Raw genomic sequence first — 26,810 nt, 5'->3', positions numbered from 1 at the left:
TACGTTGTCCACATCTTGTGAGATTTTCTGGATCCGACTGGAACCAGTGTTAGAGCACAACAAGCAACATTCTGAAGAGTGAGTTGCTGACCTAGGCCTTTCTCTGGGACAGCAGGAGTATATGTTTATGCAGTTTTATTTCTCTGATGCATAGAATATATATTTTGAGAGATAAAAATGTGTGCTTTCATATGTGACATGCTCTCTCAAGAACTACCAGTCCCAGAGTTCCTTGTGCATAGGCAGGAGGGAAGGACAGCTGGTAGAAGGAACAAAGCACCATAATAATTAGGAACATTGATCCCAGGGATAGTGAGAGCCAGTACTGCTGGTAGGATTTAAAGGCCCAAAAATGTGAGTGTTTCCAGTTCACACATGCATCTTACTGCCATGTCTGGCTACCAATACAAACCAGGGAGCAAGAAATGCAAGGAGGTTAAACAAAGAAAACTAAAAGAAGCTAAAGGACATCAGTCCTCCAGTTTTCAAAACTGACAGGACCTTTCTGTAGTCTCATTCAGGCAACACACAACCTAGGGAAGCAGATGAACAAAGCCAAGATAACATGATTTCCATTGATGATAGAGAAATACTACCAGATGAATCATGTGACTCCAGTCTAATGCTTTCAAAAGGTAGTGAATAACATTTGGGAGATAATTCATGATTTTGCAATGAAAAGGGCCAGAAAAATAAAGCTTTAAAGTGGATTGGTCTATTTATGAAATATTTGTAGCTGAGTTGGTCCATTAGAATTAAAACTTAATTGACTGGATAATACCTGTATAAGGACTAACCCCAAAATTACAAAATAGTCAGCACATTTTGTTGGTTGCATGTTATGTTAAATAATAATGGCAAAGTGAGGGGGGGATGTTTTGTGGAATGGTAGAAGCAGAAAAGCCCCAGTGTGGTCCACAGTATAATTTCAGAAATGCAGAAAGTGTAATTCCAGAATTAAAATAGAAACTCTTCTTTCATGACTCATGAGATTATATGGTTTCAGAGTCTAGTATGTGTGTAGGAGGGGGCCTGTGTTCCAAGTTTGCATTGCCCACCCCATAAAAGGTTCTTGGGATCTGCCTCTACTCCAAGGTATCATTCCTATCATCCTTGCCATCCTGGGCAGACAGGGTGGAGGCAGGGAAGGATAGATTCAGGTTCTTTTTGAGGGCTGGGGAGGAAAAAGCAGGAGCCGAATAGCATCATTTTCATTTCCCCCCATCCACTCAATATTCCGCCCCCACCACCGCTACTGAGGTGCTTGTGCAGTGGGCCCTCTGCTCCCTCTCTCCAATCATTGGCCTCCTGCCATCCTCAGGTGCTGCTCCCCCCGCCACTAGCCAGGATCATTCTGAGAGAAAGTTAGGAGAGCAGTGAGGTGGGCACCCCGTCAACGGCAGTGGTGCATGCTGGCCAGCTCCACATGGGTGTTTTGCTGAGCTGCCTGGCAACAACTTGTCTGTTTCTCTGCACATGAGCCTACACATGTGCTTTATGTTTTGCCATGTTTTTGGAGGGGGGTGTCATGCCCCTTCATTTTCCCCTGTTTTTTGTATGTACTTCTGCAAAAACCTGGGATTCCCCCGAGTCTGGTGTTGCCTTCCTTTTGTGTGTAGCTAGTGCTGCTTTGTCTATATAAGAGATGGCATGCTGAGAATCTCAGCTGAAAATGGTGGGAATGATTAATATTAATCAAAGATGTGTGTTTTTCCTGTTCAAAGGTTGTGTCATTACTGAAGAATTCACTTCTGTCCTTTGAACAACCTTGGGCCCTGAAGATACTGAAGCTCTATTTCCTGTTTTCTTTGCAGTTTCTTGTCAAAAAGGCAAGGTTTCAAGTATTCTTGTCTTTAAATGATTTGGTGTTATCCTAAATGTATTATGGCAGTTTTCAAATACTTTATTTTGAACGCATTTCACCATATATTATGTGTAAGAGTATAGTCTACCAAAATGTTTGTACCATATTTAGAAAGCCAACACAAAGAATATGGTTTCCTGTTAATTGACCAACATTTTTCGTAAACATGCCCTCAGCTGAGTTGTGTGATGGTGAGAGCAAAGGGTAGTGTCACAACAGCTATGACAGATACATGGGTTAGAAATGGGCAGTGTTTGATTATGTTTCTAGAGGGAACTAGACAGTGTTATCTAAGTTACAAAAACTCAAATTGTCTTTTATAATTGATGTGCTCCTGGCACAAGCATACACAGGAATTAGGGGAACATGGATATAAAACACTGTAGCAAGGCTCTCTTTCCATTACTTCCTTAACCCATTCCCTGACTTTTCCTGATCAGCATAGAGGCTTTTTCTCAGACCTGAAGTATGGGGAAGCAGGCTGGTTATCCCTTATGCCATCATCATTTAGTAATGCAGTGCCTGCTTCTCTGCTTTGTAGGTGTACCAAGCTCTACAAGTTCCAGTGTTCAGAAGAGTTGTACGGCCAATATCATTGTTGAACAATAGCAAAGGATGTTAGAACAACAATAATTATAACTATATATTCAATTATCAAAAAACCTGGTGTTTTAAACAGACCAGAGTTGAGACTATCTCATGTTGGTCCAAACTCCCAAAATCCAGGACCTTGAAAGCTCAGGCTGATGCCTTAAATGACATGCCCCGTGATCAGTGATGATGTGCAATGTTACAAATTGTGCTTGCTTACAACTTACCATTTATGGACCCACACTTTTCCTTGGTCTTTCATGCCCAAATCCGGATGGAGAGGATGGAGTGCCTGGGACTGTGGCAGCTATAATAGTGTATTATATATGATATCCATGATCATTATAATATGTATTTATATTATTATGATAAATTAGATACAATAATTATATGTAGCATTATACATAGTGTGGTTTGGCATGGAAGATACAGATTCAGATCGGTGTTTCACTAATGAAGCTTTGGACAAGGCATCATGTCCCAGCCTAATATGACTTTCAGGGCTGCTAGGAGGATAAACTGAGCTGAGACTATATTGTAGCCTGCCCTGAATAGGGTAGGACACTCACCTAATCGCATGCTGTATTTTAATTTTTCAGGGATATATAGATCAAGAAGGGAATACAATGGGATTTTCTGGACTCGTGACCCAGTTACATTGTCATGAACCTTCCAATTTTGTCTTTGTTGACTTCCTTGCCAAAGGCTTGTTTTACACACTTTGCCTGCCAAGCCAGAGAAGTATGTTTGAGATCAGTACTTGTACAGTTAGTTAAATAAGTTACTCAGTCATATATAATGGCTAGAAATATAGAGCAATTCAGGAACCTTAGAGCAATTCAGGAATCTTTCAGCCTATAGTGAAATACAGAACAATTCAGGAATCTTTCATCCTGTGGTGAGACCTACCTGCAAAAATTGATTTTATAAACATAGATTTGGTAATTGTCATCTTTGTGCAGTGTAAACATTTTGAAGCAATAATAATGCTCATTATAACTGTACTGTTCCGTATAATTTTAAAAAATTATGTTCTGTGGTCCAAATCTGATGTGAATTTTTTCTTTCAAACAGCAAGACCATTCTTTTCTGAGGATGTGATGGAAAAGCTAGTACTAGTATTGGCACATCTTTTTGGAAGAAAATATTTGCCAGCTGCTATTTTTAAATCTAAACAGAAATTTTCCAAATCAAAGGTAATATTAAAACTTTATTATTTACAAAAAGAAACCAATTTAAGAAAGGCTGTTGGCCAGTGGCCACCTATGTTCGAGAAGGATAGAATCAAACTGGGACAAACGTAAATAAGAACGAAGGATAGATTTATTCAGTTTACAGAATTAAGTCCAAACAAATTGCTACAAAGAGGCTGAAAATTGGTAACCTGACAATGGTCATGATCCAGTCAAAGTTAATCACTGTGTAATCATAGAAATCAAACTCAAATACTGTATATCTGTTGTTGCAATCTGTTTACTTTTTATTAATCTAAAAAAAATCAATGAATTCTAGGGTATAAAGATTCCTAGCAAAGATTCTTTTCCCTCCAGGTGTTCCTTGAAGAACTGCCTGAAAACTTTGCTGCTGCTTTAGATCTATATAATCGGAAAATAGAAGAGAACTTTGGACAGTTTCTACTCACTGTTTTGATGCAGGATAACAAGACAAAAGTATATCAACTTCCTCTTTCAAAACTTGGTAAATATGAAATATTTTTGTTTCATTGAACTGGGGCAGGTATGCACATCACAATTCTGAGATTCTGAGAGCTAAACTACATGTTATGCTAATCACATAGCATGTAGCTGAAGGTTAACTTTTTATTTACTCGAGTGTAAGCACACATGGCCCCAATTTGGATTGGGCTATCACACATCAGTAGGGGAGGATTAAACCTTCCCCTCCTGAGGAGGGGAGAGAAAAAAAGTTTCTATTGATGTCAATGGAGGCTTCTTCTTTTTTTAACTCCACATTTGGGGGGTATTTGGCAGGGCGGGGAAGCGTGTGGGGAGAGGAAGATTGATCCACCCCTCCTAGTGCACAGTCGTCCTGATCCAAATTGGGGCCGCATGTGCTTACACTAAATAAAAAGCTAACTTTCATGATTAGTGTAATGTGTAGTTAGAGTCAAACACCCTAGACCTGTTGTGGTAGCAGATGTCCAGTAATGTGATGTTAGATTTAAACCCTGGAAAGGAGCTTTTGAAGTACAAATGCAAAGCCACATTATTTCCGTATTATCAGATTGTAATAGTTCACATTTCGCAATATTTTTATTAGATTTTTCAAATAAGGAGCAATGTGACTCTCCACTGGCATCTCGTATAATGGGCTGTGACCAGGAAAGGACAGCAGTTTCTCCTTTTGTGTGCCTCTCAGGAAATTCAGATCTTGACTTACTGCACACAGGGGCTCTCAACAATGTAAGTGGAAAAGGTTGATGAAGTGCTTTTGATATCTTAAAGAACATTCTAAGAAAAAAATTGAAAAGAAAGTTGATATACTGCAGATACTTTGTATAACCTGCTGTATAGAGAGGTCAAATTCATATATATTACAAATATCTAATTTTGGAATGTGTAATACACCACTTAAGAGATCAGGAAAATATAAACAAATACTTTTGCTAATAAATTATGGTACTGCTTTTTATAAAAGAAAGAAACAGAACTGGTAAAAGGGTCCAATTAAAAATTGCTTGTTTCTGTAAAAACCAAAATTAGAACATTCTGCACCAATAAGACACACACAATGTTTTTATTTCATTAGAGAATGATCAGAATCTTTAAAAAATGTCCCTTGTAGCAATTAGCATTGGTTGGATCCAAAGATGAAACACCTCCTTCTGTCAGAGAAAGGGAACAATTGAATCCAATCATTAATTTTTGCATTTGTTCAGTAGTACAGAATTGTAAACATATAAAAATTTAAGCATGTAAGCATTTCCATTGACTTGTACTACAGTGGCACTGACACATTATTGCAGAAAATATTATCTTCGCCTGTGGGTGCAATCCTATCCAGATAGTTGCCAGCCTCCGAAATCAGAGGTTACCGACTACCCTATGCAGGGTGGCTGGAGCACGGAGGGTATCCTCTCCTCCGTACTCCAGCCACCCTGCATTTTTGCCTAGATGGGCGATCTCAGGGAGGGAGAGGGAAGGGACCTGGAGACCCGATAGGAAGCTGTGTAAAGCAGCTTCCGTAATCTCCTCCCCTCCCTGCCCATTGGACTGCCCCCTTTTCCCTGTCTCCATGCTCTGTTTCTGAGTGCAGAGACATAGCTGGCATGGAGAAAACTGTGCTGGCTATGAGGGGGTGGGGGAGGGCCTGGGGAGTGTGGTTTTTGGGAACCGAGGTTGGAGCCCTAGCTCCGCCCTTGGTTCCCACAAGATGTTGCACATTTGAGGTATTTCTATGTCGATTTGCTCACCCACATTTACCTTCGACCTGGTAACCTTCTGCTGGTAGCTATACTTTACATTAAGAAGTCATATGATTGAAGTATAGGGAACAATCCTATGGCCCTCTAGACAGTATAGGATTGCTCCCTATACTTCAATCTTACGACTTCTTAATGTAAAGTATAGCTACCAGCAGAAGGTTACCAGGTCGAAGGTAAATGTGGGTGAGCAACTCAACATAGAAATACTTCAAATGTGCAACATCTTGTGATATTTTGTGTATGTAGTCTATGAATCACTTCTGTTATGTTGAATCTTGGGCAAAATCCCTCAGTTCTTAGAGACTCAGTAATAAGATAATCTAAACATGCAAAGTAACTGAAACATATGACTGAGAAACTGATGTTATATTGTTTCTGCAGGTCTTGTTGCACACTCTAGGTATTACTGTTTCAAACATTCCTGTTCTCTATTCAAAGAGATGTGACAAACAAGGAAGGAAAATGCCACTTAATGCATATCTGCTTGACTTCTACAGACACGGTTCTTTGGCAGCTATGTCTGAAGATAATGGGTAAGCAATATCCTTTCAGTGAGCGTACAGATATATAAAGTAGTCTTAGGGTGCAACCCTGTGCATCTTTAGACAGAAATATTTCATACAGCTCCCAGCACGGAGCCCTGATAGAGGCAGGCCATTGCTCCAACTAGCCCAGTGTTACCTACTCTGACCAGGAGCATCTCTCAAAGGTCATAAGAAGTGATCTTTTCCATCTTTCCTACCAGACAGCCTTTTAAATGGAGAAGCCAGGAACAGAACCAGTGAATGCAACAAAATGTGCCCTCGCTGAGTTATGTCCCCTTCTTAAATATCCAAAGTCTGAAGTGACCCTCTTTGCCCCATATTTTCAAAGCTTCCCCATTTCAGCAAAGAAGATGTGATTTTTCCCTTTTAATTATAGCTGCTGCTTATGAATGCGCCCTGGCATCTCCAGGTAGGGCAGAAAAAACTTGTGCTTGAAACCCTGAATAGCCACTGCCAGTCAATGTCAACAATACTGGGCTAGGTGGACCAGTGGTCTCACACCGCTTCCTCTGTTTCTAAGATTCCAACTCCCACGTGACTGAGTACACACATTTTGTTCCTGAATACAGGAAGGGTACCAGTCACAATTGTATCATTACCTTATTTTCACTCATCTGATACATTCTCACTGGCAATGGCATTGTTAAGCCAAGTGCCAAGATCCCATGCTGTCAGGTTTTTTTCAGAGTTATTCAGAGTCCAAGGCATTTATGATGGAAATGGATTACTGCTAATTCTAGCTTGTTTTCATTCACTATCTGAATAGTAAGAGTGCATGAAACATTTAATACATTCAAATCTACTTTTCTTTTTAGTCTACATGAAGGAGAAGCTTATCGCTTGCTAAAGGACTTTGCCCTTAATATTCAAGCAATCAGGTATGCATACTGTAGCAGCACATTGGACTTGAAAGAAGTCTTCTTGATTCTTTATATCTTTAGGAAAATCATGTTCTCACTTTAATGCCTTGATCCTATGAGCCACAATTTAATATATATATATATTTAAAATACTTATATACCAGGTTGCTATTGTTAAAAAGTGGCTCACAAGAATAAAAACAGTGTTTGGAATCTGAATAGTTCCCCCACCAATGGAAGGCTTCCATCAATGGAATGCAGAGGGACATTTTTCAGCTATTTTCTCTTTGCCTGCAGTCCGCCTAATCTGCTCTGGAGTATGCCTGAAACCTCCAGAGAATAATACAGTATCTGCAGATTAAATGGATTATTCTTAAATAATGAAGACCAGTCTCTGTGAGCTGGGAGAAAATACTGACATAGCTCATAACACTCAAAAGTATGATCAGGCTATTGCTCTGGTAGCTGCACTACCCCACTTCTTTCTTTATATCTAGATGGGTAAGTACGTCTAGGGAACTATAAAAACTTCTGTTCATTTCTCTCCTGCATTATGTGGATCATATTTAGAGAACCAAGCCCACTCTGGCCTGGTTTGACATTGAAACAATCTATGATTTGTTAAACCTTGGGTTGTTGTGAAGGAACAAGAACATGCTGGCTCCCATCCACCTGCCTGCTCCTGCTGAGCTAAACAGTGCACAGATCCTCCTTCCTTTGGCTGTTGTCCATGACATCCGACATCTTTGGTTGTTGTCCATGATGTCCGATTCCAGAACTGTGGGTTGTTGCCAGAAGAACAACCCACACTTGTAACCCCAAAACAAACCGTGGGTTACAAGTGTAAGTTTTTCCTCTCACAACAACCCACAATTCTGGAATTGGACATCATGGACAACAACCAACAATCCATCCATTGTTTAGCTGTGTGGGAGTGGGCAGTCAGCCGGGTGCTGCCAGCATGCTTGCTTGCTCCTGCTCGTTCACCCTGGGTAGCTGTGACATGTGAACTGGGTCTCTGGCTCAGCTGGCATCAAAAAAGGTGATGAAAAGAGGATTCATCAAATAAAGCAAAGTTGTTGCAATCCTGAGCCAGATAAACCTCCTCTCTTCTCAAGAAAGTAAAGGAGCGACATCACAACCCCACATGGTGGGAAAGAACCCGAAGTCTTTCAAAATGGCAATGCAACAATGAACTCATTCACATGTGATTTGCATGTTGAAGGGGAAAAATATTAGAAAGTTTTGACTGAAAAGCTCCTTTAAAAAATTACCAAGGCTCAAGCTGGATATAGATTTAGATGAGATGACAGGAAACTCCAAAACCAAGGTAGAGAGCAAATGAGTACTATTTAGCCTTGACATATTTTACAGTTGGGAAGGTGATAAAATTATTATATAATACATTCATATTATTGTCTCTCTTGATTTCACTTCTTGGAACGCGTTGCGCTGTGGTAGTACAAAGATCAGATTCTAACACTAACATCACAGTCTCTGTTTGCTCTGGAATAATCAGTGACACAGCATAGTAGTGCCACATACAAGCCCTTAATCTATGCCCCAGAGGCCAGGCCAGGGCCAGCAGTGTCCTATCAATTTCCAGATCCTTGGGCTGCATACTGTAGAAACTGCATTTACAGTGCAATTCTATGCATGTCTACTGAGAAGTAAATCCCACTGAGTTACATGGGGCTTCCTTCCAGACCAGCTGCCCAGAGATCTCACTTGAAAAGGCAGGTATCATTGGCACTTTTTCTATGTAGTCTTACATGTGGCTTAATTTTTGAAGAACAAGAATCAGTTCAAAACAGGTGTCTAAGGTTTTGGACAATTGTTTTAAATAATATTTTAATGAATACATTTAATTCAGTTCTCATTGCATTTGTGACAACCTGAAAACTACTTATTCAAAAAGCCTAGCTCCATTTACTTGGGCATTAAGTTTAATTTACTTGTTTCCAAGAGAGGTGCTTAGGTTCAAAAGTTGTTGAGCCCTTAAGACAGGGCAAACCAACAGCTACACTAGTGCATGCGTACAAAACTATTCACACTGTAGGAGCACAGCTCTGATATCATAAGTTTAAGAAAAACATTTACAAATACTCACCATTTCTTCTTCTGTTTTCCAGTGTTTTTTTGCGTGAGTTTGGTGGCAGTGAAGACCACAATGTTAAATTGGCTTTTCAACAACTAAGCTACAGCTACAGGAGAAAACTGGAAAGGGTTCAAGAATAAACAAAATCAACTTTCTGTACTGAAAAACTACACATTGTAGAATAGATCGCTCTTGATATGAATGGAGATATGAATGAAAAGCCAATGTAATGTAGTGATTAGTATTTGGGGATTTAGACTGGGTGGAACCTGACTTCAGATCTTGGCTGAATCATAAAACTCATGGGTGACCTTGTATCAGTCACTGTCTTTCATCCTACCACACAGGGTTATTGTGAGGATAAAATGCTGACCTCATATATACTACCCTGAGTTACGTGGAGGAAGAGAGGGATACAAATGTGGTAGATAACTCTTCATATGGATAACTCTTTCAAATGAATATTAATGGTTTAGTGTTTAGAGCATACAAGTTTAATGATTTTACAATTTCATATAAATCACTATACTCTAATGTCCCAAATACAAAAGGGCTGCAAAAAAGGCATACTTATTACAGGGTTGTTGTAAGGATTACAACTACATGATGCATGTGAAACACTTTGAACACTTTAATGTTAAGTATTATTATTATATTGAGCACGCTCCGGGAGAGAGCGCAGGACAGGAAGGCCTGGCGTGCTATGGTCCATGGGGTCACGAAGAGTCGGACACGACTGAACGACTGAACAACAACAACAATTATTATTATTATCATCATTATCATCATCATTATCCCTTTTCCCTTTGCTATGTGCCTGCAATTTCTATTGGGAGATAGTCATTTATTTGCTTTAAGTAATGTCTGTTTTGGCCTAAGTCTCACTGAACTTAGTTGGGACTTACTCCGGATTAACTACGCATCACTCACCATCTCATCCCAGTGTGCCCCAGTAAGTGCACCCACCCTTGAAGCTACTGCTTCAATTAGAACAGGGGGAGGCTGCCAATGACTTTCTGGGACTGAAAGAAGGTGATAGAGCTTAATTTCTAAAAAAAGTGTTGCCAAGGCTCAAACCAGCCTGGAAGTCAAGCTTCTGACCAGGAAGTTCTTTCCTTTAATCCTACTGTGTGTGTTTGTGGGGAGCAGGGGGCTTGTTGGGTGTGGACTCCATTGTTGTTTTTATTTGACCAGGCCTTTTAATATCATCTTTCTGATTTTGTTTTCATCTGGGGCCATAACTTGTTTTAGTTGAGAATGAATTTGACTTGTTGCTGTTGCTTTTAAAACTATTTTTATTCTTATATTTTTATTATGTTTTACTGTAAGCCACTTTGAAAGTCATCAGGCTAATAAAGCTTAGTTTAATTACTTGCAAACAAAAAAAATGTTAGTGGTGAGCAAACTCACCACTAAATCAGGTTCCATTCCAATTTGCCATTCAGTGTCATTCTTTTAGTATATCCCAAGACACTCTGCATTTGCTAAAAGGCATTACCATATTATTATTTTTTGGGCAGTACCACAAATATTGAAGGGTGGAGTCCTGATGTTCAAAGCAGGTTCTGCTGCTAATATCCAGCTGATATTAAGATCAGCTGCAGAGAGAGGAGAAACCATAGACCATGGTCGGTGCCAGTCGTGCAATTAGGCAAAGTGAGGCAGTTGCCTCAGTCAGCAAATGTTGGGAGGTGGTAACAAGGTGTTGGAGGAGAGAAGTGTGTAGCCATGTAGCCTTACCTGTGTCAAGTTCCTTTGTCCTCTCTCTTCTCAGTCAACACACACTAAGAAACAGGCTTCAGGCTCGCTACTTTATTAGTTAATGACCAGGTTCTTTACAGATACAAATTCTAGGAAACTCTCAGGCTACAAAGGAAATAGCTACTCTACACAATTACGAATACCAATAGGGGAGCCAAAGTGGAAGTTAGAGAAGTTGCCCACAGTTTGAACAAAAACTTCCCGGTCAGACTACCTTAGGGGGAACGCCCCTCCCTTACAATTGCTCCCCCTTACGTAGGCTATCGTGCAAAGCCAAGCTGGAGGAGTGTCTGAGCTCCACCTCTCACTTTTCCCGCTTCACTCTGCAACGGACTCTAGCATCCCTCAGGTCATGCCCTTCACTCTCCTCCTTCCCTGAGACCTGGGTTCTCATGGAGGAGGATGGGGGGCCCTTTCAAATTGAGCCATCTGTCTGCCAAGGTCTTGAGAAGAACGCATTGCCATATCTGAGCTCGCTAGAGAGGAATCCTCCTCTGGTTCTGGCTGTTCTCATTCTGAGTCTGAGCTGCTAAGTATCTTCACACGCTCAGATTCATTCCTGACAACCTGAGACACCTAAGCTAATTTACTGCCTTCAGGTGTAGCGGAGATGCTGTCCTACTGTCAATATTGAAGAAAGATATTCAGTGTTGAAGAAAGGTTTTTGTACATGGAATTGAAGGGTTTGCTGTAAGATCCTGAGGCCTTTTTTTTAACCACTTCACTATCCCCCTTCTAGTCATCACTTGTAGGGTTCTCTTTACCTGGGGGGCAGGTCTCTCTCCCTCCTTCCAACCAGTACTTATGCTCCTGCACTGGTGAGGTTCTCAAAATCCATCTTTTCCACACACCCCTGGATGACTACAGAACTCCTTGCCACCGGGTCTGCCTTTCTTAGTCACCAGGTCAGGTGCTTTAGTCAATGTCTCTCCTCACACTGCCACCTTTAGGCTATCACCCACAACCCTCAGTTGGTGTATTGTGATGCTTCACCATTCTCTCAATTACTGCCACCAATAACCCTTTTAGAGCTGCTTTCTTCCTTTTTGGTAGCACAGACCAAGTAGCCAGCACATGGAGTTATTCCATGAAACCCTTCTTAATAAATAAAAAGGAAAATGTCTTTTAAAATTGAAAACAAAGAAGGTTTATTTGGTACAACGGGATTGGAAATAGGAACTGGGTTGGGACGAGGAAAGGCTATCAGGAATGCTGATTAAAATAAAGCAACACTATAAACTGCACAATATAACTCTTGCTTTTAGTATTGGAGGCACTGTGTTACAGTGATTCCAGTCCTACCTATGGGGTCGATTTCAGAGAGTAACATTGGGTGACTATTCCTTGGCCCCTTGGCAATTGAGCTATGGGGTGCCGCAGGGTACCATCTTGTCCCCAGTGTTGTTTACAATCTTATATGAAGCTGCTGGGAGCGGTCATTAGGGGATTTGGAGCTGGATGCCATCAGTATGCTGACAACACACAGCTCTGTCTTCCTGTGACATCTGAATCAGGTGAGGCTGTACAAGTCCTGAATCAGTGCCTAGACTCAGTAATGGGCTGGATGAGGGCCAATAAAGTGAAGCTGAATCCCGGCAAGACGGAAGCCCTGTGGGTGAGTGGTTCCTGGGTCAGGGAGATAGGCTCATTGCCTGCTCTGGATGGGGTTGCACTCCCTCTGAAAGATCAGGTCCATAGTCTGGGGGTACTTAGATTCATCATTGTTGCTGGATGCCCAAGTGGCTGCTGCGGCTCGGAGTGCCTTTTACCAGCTTCGGCAGGTTCGCCAACTACGGCCTCTCCTGGACAGGGATAGCTTGACCACAGTGGTACAGGCATTAGTAACCTCAAGACTGGATTACTGCAATGAGCTCTGTGTGGAGCTGCCCTTAAGGCTGATCTGGAAGCTGGAGCTAGTGCAGAATGCAGCAGCTCAGCTGTTGTTGGGAGCTGCCCCTTTTCAGCATGTAACTCCTCTGCTGAGGGAACTGCACTGGCTGCCTATTCGCTACTGGGCCAGGTTTAAGGTATTGGTGCTAGTGTACAAAGCCCTAAACAACTTGGGACCAGGATACCTGAGAGAGTGCCTCTTTCCTTACCTGAGGTCATCAGAGGGCATGTTCCTGGTGGTTCCACATGGACCTATGGCCTGGTTGGAGTCCACCAGGAAAAGAGCCTTCAGTGTGGTGGCCCCCTTCCTGTGGAATTCCCTGACCACAGGCTGGTACGCCAACTGCGGCCCTATCTGGAGAGGATGGACCTTGCCTCAGTTGTCCATGCACTAGTCACGTCCAGGCTGGACTACTGTAATGTGCTACATGTGGGGCTGCCTTTGAAGTTGGTTCAGAAACTCCAGCTTGTGCAGAATGTGGCCACCCCAGTATTGGTGTGGGCGATACGATTTGATCATATAACGCCTATACTGTGCCAGCTGCACTGGTTACCAGTGCGTTTCCGAGCCCAATTCAAAGTGCTGTTTTTGACCTTTAAAGCTTTAAATGGTTTGGTACCAAGTTATTTGAAGGACCGTCTACACCCATATCAGTCCGCCCACACTTTAAGATCAGAAGGAGAGGCCGTTCTCATTTGCCCACCTGTGAGAACAGTCAGGTGGGTGAACACATGTGAGAAGGCCTTCTCTGCAGTGGCCCCACATCTTTGGAACAAGCTGCCTTTGGAGGTCCGCCATGCTCCGTCATTGCAGACTTTTAAGAAGGCCTTGAAAACATATTTTACCTTGGCCTTCTACTGATATGACTGCTACTGTTGGTGCAGTTAACATGATTGTTGGTTTTATTGTTGGTTTTAATTGTTTGTTGTTGGCTTTTATTTTTATTATTTTTACATTTTTATCACTTGTAATATTTTATTGTTTTTATGTATTTTATTGTTGTAAGATGCCTTGGGAGGGCTTCTGCGCTGAAAGGCGGCCAAGAAATATTTTAAATAACAACAACAACAGCATGTGCATTGAATTAGGACCCCAGCAGAGTCCTAACTCAATTACCCAAGGTAAAAAAAGGGAGTCTTTAGGGCCCACTTGAAGGTCTGTAATGGAGTCTGGCAGACATCCACTGCATAGAGTTCCACACCTGAAGACATTGCTGTTTTGAGAGGCCTTCCTTGAGTGACCACCTGTGGTTTATTAAATTCGGCCTTATTGTAACTTGTCTTTTAAAAAATGTTTTAACTTTTAACATGGTGTTTTATTCTTTTATTTTTGCTGTTCACACTCCAACATCTTTTGATGTGGACCAGTGTATAAACATTGTAAATAAATAAATAAATTTTGTTTGATACAAGGAGAAACCACCTCCCAATATGGACTTTCTGAGAAACGAAACTTTACTTGCTTGACTGCTGACCAGCAGAAAAGGAAGTGAAATAGGGAGCGGCTCATTTTGCAGTGAGAATTGCCTCAGCTTTGCATTGGTTGATAAAAGGAACTTGCCCTTGTCCAACTGTGCACTTTACACTTCTGAGATTGGAGGAAGATCACTGAGGAAAGAGACGAGCACTGACTGCCATTCATGGAAAGAACGCAATGAGTGTGGCTGGGACGGGTAAGGAAAGATTCCCAACGAACAGGTGACACAGAAGGGAGTGTGGCTGCGTGTCTGTATGTGCTTGCATTCACGCTTGCCAGCCATGTTGTTGTACTGAAAAGGAGAATCAGGACTTCCCTGGTCCATTGTAGAGAATGCATAATTTTTAATAATAATTTTTAATAATTTTAAAATAGAATAATTTTTCCCATTATTAAGAGGAAAAGAACCACCAGGGGTCATCCAGAGTTTAGTTTTCGTGAACCACCCTCAGAGCTTCAGCTATTGGGTGGTATAGAAGTTAAATAAATGAATAAATAGGGCCTGGAGCCTAGCACTAGGGCACAGCCTGCAAAGTAGTTGCAGGAAAGAGTGCCACTGAGACAAGTAGAGTGCCTTTTCTTCTCCACAAAGACCAAAGGGAGCTAGTCACCTCACTTTTGGGGGACTAGAGAACAGGGCTCTTTTGGTCAAAGCTGGCACCTCTCGTTTTAGAGACAAAGGGTGGAAATTTGCAGTGGGTTACTAACACTGGGAGGTTCAGATGTGTTGAGTTTCCTTCCACCTCCCTGCCACCTATTTAGGATTTGGCCTAGATGATTTCAGACTCTGAAAGTGATCTGAAACAGTTCCCTTTATTCCACAATAGTTCCCTGCTCTTCCCTTTCTCCAAACTTACGGGGAGTGGGGGAGTGGGGGAGAGAGCAGGAATCAACACTCTGAAAAGTAAATTCTTTGTAATTGGGGTTTTTCTTTTTGAGGGACAAATGAAGATAATTCACATTATTAGAGAGTATTATTTTTTATGTTGCACTTGTTTACAAATTGTGGTTTGTGATTCAACTGCACGCCATTATTGCCCTTGACAAGTGAGCATTGTAAGGTACATAACAATAGACCTTTAGCTACTATATTTATATTTGTTATTTGTTTATTTGTTAAGTTTATGCCCCACCTTTCTCTAAAAAAATGTCCAAGGCAATTAACAATTACATCCATAATAAAAACAACAGCAACCAATCCATGCAATATATTCTGTAATAACATAACAAAACAATATAAAACCAGAAAACAGCAGATAAAAAGTCAACAAATGGCAGCCAGTTAAAACACACAGATTAACAGTGCACTCCTATGGCTTTTCAGAATTCCTGTTTTACTCCCAGTTAAGTGGGTATAGGATTGCAGCCTTAATCCCAGCCAAGAAACATGTTGGTTTGAAGACAACAGAAGGGGAAAGTGAGGACAACATCCATTTTTCTCTTGAAAAGGTCCAAAAAGCCCCTCTATGTTCAGATCCAGTATACCTCTGATTGCAAGAGTGAGGAAGGAAAAGATGGAATATGTATGTACAGGGGAAAGGGGGGGAGGGGAAGGGGGAAGCTCTTAAAATTAGAGCTTCTCACAAAGATCTGAAGGTGTACTGTTTAAAAGCAGCAACAGATGTTTAAAAGGTATCTCATTAATTTCTTTAGTTCTTTCTTTCTTGTGTGGGGTGGAGGAGAGGAGAAGGGTGGAGCCATAGATTCAAATTGCAATCCATGTATACACACTTACCTGGGAATATGTTCTGTTTAAGTGGGACTTACTTCTGAGTAGACAAGCATAGGATTGCACTGTTTATGCTCCCACCAAGAAATGTGTAGGTTTAAAGGCAGGGACCAGGAAGGAGGGGGAGGATGGAGAAATACTGAGAAATACACTAGGTGTGTGTGTGTCAGAAATTACTTTTTCTTTCATCACTTCCCCTCTAAAAAGAGAGAAACACTGTGCCAAGACATACTAGGTCAATCTATTGGCGGCGGGGGTGTATGTAATCTTAGGGTGGGTGGATTATATATAAAATGCCTCTTCATTTTTATTTAAAATGGGGAAAGAGGAGAGAGAGAGAGAAAAAATATTTATATGGCGGGGAGTGACATTCAATTTGCTCCGGAAAAAGTTCAAGAGATAGAACCTCCATGTTCAGAAGCAATATTGGAAAAGAGAGAAAGGGACAGTGGGATTGAGTGTGTGTGTGCGTGTGTGCGTAATAAAAAGAAAGAGCTTTAAAAAAAGAAGAATGTGCAATAACCCAAACAGTTGCTACTGAAAAGCAGCCTTGGTGGTGGTGGTGTTACATTTTACAAAGCACCTTTAGAAACCTTATTGCTCCCTTCCTCCTGGAGGGGCAGATATAAATACAGGCTAGAGCTGTATCTTCAGCCTATCACGTGGTGGTGAAGGCAGTAAAAAAGGAATATTATGCTGCCTCTATCGTGTCCGCAGAGTGTTGTCCAGGAGGCTGTTCCAAGTGGTCCAGAGCCTGGTCGGTCCAGTTGCTCCAGAACCACTGGAGCATTCTAAGGCCTCCTGTGAGGCCTTGGCAAGACACTTCGCAGATAAAATTGATTGGATCAGGAGTGTTATTCCGTGCACCATGGATACAGTTAGCGAGCAAGAGGTGGCCTGTGGCAAGTCGGTTTTGTGGGATCGGTTCCAGCTTCTTCCTTCTGATGAAGTGGACAAGGTGCTTTCTTCTGTAAAGCCAACCACCTGCTTACTTGATCCTTGCCCATGTTGGCTCATTATGAGCTGCAGAGAGAGATCGGCTGAGGGGGTCAGGATGGTGGTGAACGCCTAAATGCATAATTATGTGATTCACTACCATAGAACGTTGTGATGGCCACTAGCTTAAATAGCTTTAAATAAGTTGCACACCTTAATCTTAAAGTTAGGCTGGAAAAAATAATTGCTCTTGTTCAAGGCTAATCATGTATCCCATAAAACCACCACACTGTTACCCTTGACAGAGGAGCTAGGAGCAAGTATCCCTTCCCCAATCACCCCCAGCCCTGAAGCTAGCATTGTTCCCTCAACCCTGAAGACCAGTCAGCTTGAACCCCACACATTCAAGGATTTATCAAGAGAGGTAAAGGGAGGGGAGACGTGTCATCTTTAGCATTAAAGCAGGCTCCACAGTGTAGCCTTCTGCTTCGCATTTCCTTGGTTCCTCGCATTTCTTCTGCCTGTCCTTATCTTGTACTGTTAGGAGCTCATAAGCATTATGTTTATTTGCAAAGAGCAGAAGTGGGTCGTGATTCTTGGCATCTTTCTTGGCAAAGGTGATGTAGGGGTGATGCATGTGATTTCCTTGCAAAAGAAATCATTACAAAAGAAGTGTACCGTCCACCTCCCTGGCTGAGGTGCTTGAGGTGGTCTCTGATGTGCGTGTACAGTCCCCTAACTTATTGGTGTTGGGGGACTTCAATGTACATTCAGAGGCCATCCGCACAGGAGCACCTCGGGACTTCATGGAGACTGTGGCTTCCTGGGAGTTGCACCATATTCGAACTGGGCCCACCCATGTAGCTGGTCATGCACTAGATCTTGTGTTTGTTTCTGGAGAAGCGGAGAGTGATCTGGAAGTCGGGGGTATATCCACCCCCCCTTGTCATGGTCAGATCACTATCTGGTGATGTTAGACTTCTCGGGTCCACAACCCCTCTTCAGGGGTGGAGGACCCATTAAAATGGTCCGCCCCAGGCATCTTATGGATCCGAATGGATTCCTGAACGCGCTTGGGGATTCTCTGGAGCATGCCAATGGCCTCTCGGTTGAGACCCTGGTGGGCGGCTGGAATGCCGCAATCACTGGGGCATTAGATCGGGTGGCTCTGAAACGCCCTCTCCCCCTGAACAGGGCTCGGACTGCACCATGGTTCAATCCGCAGTTACAAGCTCTGAAACAGGAGGTGAGACGGCTAGAGCGCCGGTGGCGGAAGTCTTGCTCCAAAGACAATCAGACACGGGCTAGAGCTGTATCTTCAGCCTATCACATGGCAGTGAAGGCAGCAAAAAACGAATATTATGTTGCCTCTATCGCATCTGCAGAGTGCTGTCCCAGGAGGCTGTTCCAAGTGGTCCGGAGCCTGGTTGGTCCAGTGGCTCCGGAACCGCTGGAGCATTCTAAGGCCTCCTGTGAGGCCTTGGCAAGGCACTTTGCAGATAAAATTGATTGGATTAGGAGTGTTATTCCATGCACTGTGGATACAATTAGCAAGCGAGACGTGGCCTGTGGCAAACTGGTTTTGTGGGATCGGTTCCAGCTTCTTCCTTCTGATGAAGTGGACAAGGTGCTTTCATCTGTAAGGCCAACCACCTGCTTACTTTATCCTTGCCCATCTTAGCTCATTATGGGCTGCAGAGAGAGGCTGGGTGAGGGGATCAGGGTGGTGGTGAACGCCTCCCTTGAGGAGGGAGTGTTGCCATCAGCCCTCAAGGAGGCAGTGATAAGACTGCTCTTAAAGAAGCCCTCCTTGGATCCCCAAGTTCTGAACAACTTTTGCCCAGTCTTGAATTTGCCATTTTTGGGCAAGATCATTGAGCGGGTGGTGACGATGCAGTTGAAGGCACACTTGGAAGAAGCCTATTGAAATTGATCTAGATAATCAGACTTCAGGCCTGGGCATGGGACAGAAATGGCCTTTCAAGGGTACGGCTACCCTTGAAAGACCACGTCCGCAACCTGGGGGTCATTTTGGACTCCCAGCTGTCCATGGAGGTTCAGGTGTCAGCTGTGAGCCTGACAGTGCTGTATCAACTCCATCTGATATGGCGGCTGTACCCTTTCCTTCCTGACCATCTGCTCCCATCGGTAGTACATGCCCTGGTCTCCTCTCGTTTAGACTACTGTAATGCGCTCTACGTGGGGTTACCCTTGAAGACGGTTCCGAAGCTGCAGCTGGTACAGAATGCGGTGGCTCGCCTGATTAAAGGCAGCCGACGGCAAGATCACATCATTCCAGTGCTGAAGGAGTTGCACTGGTTACCAGTTGTTTTCTGGGCCAAATTCAAGGTGTTGGTTTTGACCTTTAAAACCCTATATGGTTCTGGAACAGCCTATCTTAAGGAGCGCCTCCGGCAGCACCAGACAGGCCGCTTAACAAGATCAGCCTCGGATGGCCTTCTCTCTGTCCCATCAGCCAGGACAGCTAGACTGGTGGGGACGAGGGAGAGGGTCTTTTCTGTAGTGGCCCCCACTCTGTGGAACTCCCTCCATAGGGAACTCCGCCATACCCCCTCTTTAATGAGCTTCTGCCATGCATTAAAAATGTGGTTGTTCAGGCAGGCATTTGGGGTGGGTTAGGGTATTTTAGAAAATGTTTTTATTGTAGAATTTTATTGTTTTAAACTGTTTTATTATATGCTTTGTACGTCGCCCAGAGTGGCTGGGTGACTAGCCAGATGGACAATTAATAAATTTAATAAATAAATAAAATAAAAAGGCAAAGGTGACTGGAGAAACAAGACAAGTAATTTCTTGGCAAAGTAAAGGGGTATCATGTGATTTCTTGACAAAGGGCAAATGTGATGCAGGGGGGCACATGATCTTACATCCTGGAAAAAAGTATTATCACAAGGTATTTTGCAACAAAGTATCTTGCAAAAGCAAGATGTGTAGATGGCCATGGGTTTGTTACCAGGAATAACTTAACAGCTCTGAATGAACCCTGACCTTAAAGGTGCCTCACCCTGAACTATTGAAACATGTCCAGGCAATTAGAAATTACCCCTATCAATTCCAACTTACACCTATCATTAACACTAGTGTGGGGTAAGATGTTACTACATATGGAAAGACCCATTTATGCTTTGGATCACCTGTTAACTTGGGCAGTTTTTCACCTGCAAAGAGAAAATTGTTTTTGGTAACTGACTGTTCTTAGGGTACATTGTGTAGTGGGGCGCCAGTGATAAAATCCTAAAATGACAAAAACAGAAAAATGCTAACCTGCATGTATTTTTGTATGTATGTATGTATAACACTTCTGTACTGCCTGATAGCAGAAGCTCTCTGGGCAGTTCACAAAAATTAAAACCACAAAGTACAGCATAAAAACAATACACAATATCAAAACTTAAATCTACAGTATAACCTTTGAATTATTGCACAAAATATGCATCTGGGGCTGAAAGTTACTCCATACTTGGGGGAGGAAGGAAATATCTGATAATTCTAATTAAATTAGAATTATAATTATATTTAGAATTAGAATTATGTTGAATATATTTTACCCCACTTTCCTATAAAATTATGTCTAAATTGGTTTACAAACTGTCCAAAAACATATGTTAAAAATATTAATTGCTAAAAACACAGTAAAAACATACCTACGAAACTCCTAACAGCAATGGAATTAGATGGATAAAACACTTCAAGATGCTGTCAATCCCTAGGCATCAAAGGGTTTCCCATAGGTATTTGTTTGGCCACAGTGGCAAACAGGATGCTGGACTAGGTAGGCCTTTGATCTGGCCCAGCAGGGCTCTTCTTATATGCTTAGATGGAGCCTGGGAATACCCAAGGTAGGCATTCCATCATGGTAAAGAATGGATGATTTTTGTGCTCCAGTACATGGCAGATAACAGAATCTCCATTTTTCGAAGCAATATACCTCTGCTTACCAGATACTTGGGACAAACAACAGGGAAGCTGTCATCTTCCTGTTCTATTTGTGAGCTTCCAGGGGCATCTTGCTAGCCAGTGCTGGAAACAGAAACCTGGACTAGATGGACCTTCCTCTGTTCCAGCAAGGCAATGTTTATGTCCTTCTGCACGATACTGCTAACATGCATTTGTGTCAGGATGTCTTAGGGCTGGCCTGTGCCTGATTGGTTTCACTCAATTCTCCTAGCCAGACTTGACTTGCATTTTCTGGGGCTTCTGTTATGGAGGTGAAGGGTTGAAGACACCTGCAACCCTCTCCTTCATAAGCCCTCCTGTAACTATAGTTAGGAAATCAGGTGAGCATCTTCTTTGACCCCCTTCTTTTGCCTTTTAAAAGTAGGCATGGCAAACTTTATATGTTCCCAGAAGGGCCCAACCCTTTTCCCTGGCTGGACCTGTGGCAACCTGGAAAGCCACCACCATCTTTCTCGTTAGGGGCTATCTCTCCTGGTGGTAGGCAGCAGTATTGCAACCGAAACTCTCCCCACGACCTGAGTTTCATCCCAGCAGAAGCTGGGTCCCAGGTAGCCGGCTCAGGTCGACTCAGCCTTCCATCCTTCCGAGGTCGGTAAAATGGGTACCCAGCTTGCTGGGGGAAAGGTAGTCACGACTGGGGAAGGCAATGGCAAACCACCCCGCTATAGTCTGCCATGAAAACGCCAGCGCAAGTGGCGTCCCTCTAGGGGTCAGTAATGACTCGGTGCTTGCACAGGAGGAACCTTTCCTTTCCTTTCCTCCTGGTAAACCTGGTGTTTATGGCCCTCAACAATGTCCTTATGTTCAAAATTATAACCATGTCAGAATTTAGCAATTGTAATGCAGTCACCATGTCAAGTAGCATCACCATTATTCACAGTAATACCAACTAGTGATGCAACAGGAATTTATAATTAATTTAACTTTTTCCTGTCATTTCTATGGTTAAGCTTTCATGTGAAGGCACTCAAATGAAACCCTGTCACTACATCAGTATGTGTAGCATGATGCCATTCTCTTTTAGTTAAACTTCAATCTCAAGAGGTTGTTGCATGATTGCATTATATTTTATCATATTTTGAACTGCTTTTCAAGAACGAAGCTGCTGTAAAATTTAATGAAGTAGTAATGTGACCAAATGTATGTGCCTTCACAACAAAGCTAAATCACTGTCATCATATTTGTAACTTTCCAGAAATAACTTCACTGTGTTTGTTTTCCACAGGATGTAGAACAGATGCATTTCAACCACCCAAATCTGCTTTTCCTACATACTATCTTAATTCAACACCTGGAACGCAACACTGATGTTATTCTTCATACGGAATTTTCTAATTGTTTGTCAGAAAAATGGCAGATTTTCCTTAAGGAAAGTTACCCATATTTCATGATAATCTCTGATATCGGGTTGACCTCCTGCCAAACACACTATCACAATATATTCATCAGTCATTCTTTGTCAAAGGAAATCAATGTGGTCCTTACTTCAAGGGTCAAATCTGATTCAGTTAGAGATTATGCATATCATGTCCAGAGCAAGTATCAACACAGGGAATTTTTTGAACAGGTATGTTACACTGCATGTTTCTTGTGATTCTTAATGGAAACAAAGAGGTGGCCAAGGAGTTACTGGGCTCTGGCAGAAGGTGGGGATGGTGAGCAGATGAGAAGTAACTGTCCATGATGACCTCGATTGGGTTTATTGTGAGCCATGACGGGGGAGGGAAGAAAAAACTTAAGGGAGCAATCCTATGGCCCCTAGACAGTGACTGGGGGGCCATAGGATATTTTGGATTCCCCATCCCCTCGCCCTCAGCCTCACAGCCGGCGTGGAGAGAACCATGCTGGCTGCCTCTGAGCTTGCAAAAGTGAGCTCAGAGAGGAGGGAAAGGGGGGGTGCCAGTGGGTGGGGAGAGGAGGGACTGGGGGCCGCGGCTTATAATGGATCCTCAGGCCTCCGCAGCCTCCTTCCCTCCCACTCTGATGTGTCCCAGCTAGACAGGTGAAAAAGCCCATCTAGCCAAAATACAAAGTCGGAGGAGAAAATATTGCCTCCGTCACTCCTCCTGCTCTCCACTGGATGGCTGTAAGCTTCAGTGGCTTACGACCATCCCAATAGGATTGTGCCCTCAGAAGCTGAAGCAATGCTATCATGGTTGGTTATGGTGGATGAGATCCACCAAGAAGACAAAGCATCAAACCATGTTGCCTGGCTGGCTTGGACTGCCTAGGTTAGGGAGCAAGAGAATTGGAACAGTGATCCATATTAATATTTCAGTGTGGTGTAGTGCTGAGAGTACTGGACTGGGAGCCGAGAGATCCAGGTTCTAGTCCCCACTCAGCCATGGAAGCTCACTGGGTGACTTTGGGCCCGTCACAGGCTCTCAGTCCAACTTACCTCACAGGGTTGTTGTTGTGAGGATAAAATGGAGAGGAGGAGGAGGAGGAGGATAATGTAAGCTGCCTTGGGTTCCTTGCAAGAGGAAAATGGCAGGATATAAATGCAATAAATAAATAAATAAATAAATAAATAAATAAATAAATAAATATTAATATTTCAGCTAGGGATCTACAGTTCCTAAGTTCATCTGAAATGTTTGATTGATATAACAAACATGTCACCAAATTAAACATGCAAAACAAACATCAGACATAGCTGCTATTGCCAATCTAGACACAGTAAATCATGGTAATAGTGTCTTTCCCCCAACAACTGGGTGTTCTCACTACAAACAGCCATATTACACTGAGAGAGAAGGTTTTTTTTCTCTTGCTCATGAATCAACACCCTAAATCATAATAAAAACTCCAGAGCATAAATTGTAAACAGTAGTTGCGTAGGGTTTCTGTTGTTGTTACTGCTATCATCATTTTCCTTTTTACTACAAAGATAACTGGGCTTATCTTTTTAAATAAATCCTGTTCTCACCTAGTGTAGATTTTATTATTTATTTTTATTTCTGTTTAAATTATTTTAAATAGATTTCTTTAGAAAACAAATCACTGAGAACAGTAAGACATTACTATTCTTTAGACACTGAACATACTAAAACCTATTACAAACATTAAAAAGCTGTAAGATCCATCAAACACCTTACAACAATAAAACATCAAGATGTAAATAACCTTCAAATGATGAGTCATTACAATCAAAGAAATGGATTACCATGTATCACACCTTACTTATCATCCCAAAATCTTCTAGATGGCTCCTATACCTGTTCAAACTGATTTATCCTGTATCTTCTCTGCTTAACCCAAAGAACCCATGTAGTTTTGCTTAGGATTGCCAAATCCCACATTTTAATATACTATTTTAGTCTAGGTAATTTTCTTTCTTTTCCAATACTTAGCATAAAGAAGACGTGCGGCTAATATCATATAAAAGAGTAGGTTTTTCTTTATTTGGTTATCTTTCAGAAAAGTTAATAAACAAATTCTAGGATCAAAGGTATAGTATATTGCAGAATATTACTAATATTAAAAATAATTTCTTTTAGGCATCTCTTTGCCTCAGAACAATTCCACCAACAATGATAAAGTCTTCTCTTTCCACATTTCCAACAAATATCCTTACAATTTTCATAAATCTTAGATAACTGTAAAGAAGTCATGTACCATTGAGTAAGAAGCTTAATTGAGTTTTCCATTAAAGACATAGAGTGTGTACATCTATTTACGTTATTCCAAATACAGTTTCACATTTCATCTGATGTTCTTCCTCCAAGTATTTTCTCCCATATTTGAATGTAATCTGGTCTTCTGTTTTCTTCAGTGTGCATTATAATTTGGTAAATTTGGGTTAGCATTTTTTTTTTATTTGTCCCACATTATCTTCTGAAATGTATTTACTTGTCTTAATCCTCCCTCCTGAATTCTTAACCAGCTATTTAAATAGTCTATAATTTGAAAGTATTAAAACAATGCGGGTCCTGTATTAAACATTTTATTCTCTAATTGGTCAAAAGGCTTAACCTGATTAGCATCAATCCAATCAACAAATTTATCAACTCCATATTGTCGCCATTTTAAAAAATTAACAATTTCTCCATTTTTATTAAATTCTGGATCAAATAAGACTGATGCCAACTGTGATTTTGAGGAACATAAATAGACTCTTAGTTTATCCCAAACTGTCAGTAAGGCTGTAATAATAAAACTGATTTCCTTTAATACATTTCTGCCTTTCATATTTTATTATTTCTGTGCTACACTAAATATATATGAGGTTTGTTTGCCACTTACTGACCACATCATACTTTTATTTTTTTTCTTTAAATCATATTTCAAAAAGTGTTCAATATAATGTTTTTCTCTATCGTTATTGGTCAAGATACCACATATTATTTCTGTGTCACTGGCTACTCACTGCAACAATAATCCTAATTAACATTTGTACTTTTTAAAAGCTAAGAAACATCTTGTATTGATAACTATATAACTTTTATTCTCATTTAGTATGAAAATGATTTTCAGCACGCTTGTAAAACTATGTTCAAATATTTAGCAGAAGTCCAGGATACAGAACTATGTCCATACAAGCACCTGCAGTTTAACTTAAGAAAGATGTGGGAGGAGGTAATTATTAACTATTTTACTGTCATACAATAGTTGTTTGCCTTGCAGTTGCACAACAATATAAATAGACTAAACTTAAAAAATAATAATTAGCAAATACATTATGAGCTAATCATAATATTTTAGCATCTATATCTATCTACAAATTAAAACATTAAGGGAGCAATCCTATGGCTGCTAGTCAGTGGCTAGACGGCCATAGGATATGTGGTTCTCTGGGAACCGACCTTGGAGCCCGCGCTCCAAGGTCAGTTCCTGGAGAACCAACCTTCCCCCCTTCTGCGCTGCCTCAGAGGCAGCACAGAATGGCCCCATGCCCCGCCCTTGGAAGAGGAGCATGGAGCAGCGAAAACAGGGCATTCTGGGGGGTGTTCCGGGGCAGGGAAGGCGGAAATGCTGGTACAGCACATCCTATGTGTCGTCCAGCAGTCTCCTCCCCCGCTCCACCCTCCATGGCTAGACAGCAGAAATCAGCTGTCTAGCCACAAATGCAGGGCAGGAGAAGCGTGGAGGGAACGATCCCCTCTGTGCTTCTCCTGCCCTGCATTGGATAGGCGGTTGCCTCCAAGTTGGGAGGCGGCCACCTATCTCCATAGGATTGCACCCTAATTTGATTCTACTGTGATTTTTTCCCCACCACTGCTATAAGCATTTCAATATCCTAGAATACAGTACTGTAAAATATGATAGCCTCTCCCCATGAAATATAATAGCAAACGTTTCAGTAGCTTGGGCCATATGTGGTATAGACAGTTCTGAACTAGTTTGATAATGGTCTGACTTGGTATAAGGCAGCTTCCTATATGTGGCTGATGTGGTTGGGACTGAGTCACAGTAAGTTCAGAGCTCACACACACTCCCTCTCTTTACAAGGAAGGAGATTGAAACCTCCCATTGTCACTTTAAGAACAAAACATAGTTCCTCATTACATCTGATCCCAATTTAGAAACTACAGTCTGATCCTGGCTTGTTTTAACTAACTTTATTTAGACAAAACACAGTTTCCCTCATTAGGACATAATGAAAAACTATGGTTTGTTTTTAAAGTGAAAGCAGA

General features: G+C 41.8%; 2 protein-coding genes across 11 annotated transcripts in view; both read left to right on the top strand.

The window, feature by feature from the left end:
- Positions 1–12,298, top strand: part of LOC146344021 (putative ATP-dependent RNA helicase DDX60) — an 85,198-nt gene extending 72,900 nt beyond the window's left edge. Inside the window, 8 exon segments of the mRNA XM_084856415.1 lie at positions 1,725–1,829; positions 3,055–3,196; positions 3,530–3,651; positions 4,006–4,153; positions 4,736–4,878; positions 6,282–6,433; positions 7,261–7,323; positions 9,438–12,298. Of these exon segments, the coding sequence (XP_084712541.1) occupies positions 1,725–1,829; positions 3,055–3,196; positions 3,530–3,651; positions 4,006–4,153; positions 4,736–4,878; positions 6,282–6,433; positions 7,261–7,323; positions 9,438–9,543 (981 nt within the window). The 3' untranslated portion in view covers positions 9,544–12,298.
- Positions 12,299–14,567: 2,269 nt separating this feature from the next.
- Positions 14,568–26,810, top strand: part of DDX60 (DExD/H-box helicase 60) — a 98,434-nt gene continuing 86,191 nt past the window's right edge. For 6 of the 10 annotated variants that reach the window (XR_014792119.1, XM_084856407.1, XM_084856406.1 and 3 more), the window contains exons 1-3: positions 14,568–14,727; positions 22,400–22,741; positions 25,682–25,752. The gene's annotated coding sequence lies outside the window, so the exon portion shown is untranslated. Of the gene's footprint in view, positions 14,728–22,399; positions 22,742–23,950; positions 25,753–26,810 lie in introns of those variants that run through there. The other 4 variants (XM_084856403.1, XM_084856405.1, XM_084856408.1 and 1 more) reach the window with 4 other exon arrangements.

This window comes from Heloderma suspectum, chromosome 5, assembly GCF_057233095.1.
Source record: "Heloderma suspectum isolate Gila_16-S chromosome 5, 16-S_ref, whole genome shotgun sequence".
NCBI classification, from domain to species: Eukaryota; Metazoa; Chordata; class Lepidosauria; order Squamata; family Helodermatidae; genus Heloderma; species Heloderma suspectum.
The sequence above is the reverse complement of the archived record's forward strand: the minus strand, read 5'-3'. Positions and strand labels throughout refer to the sequence as shown.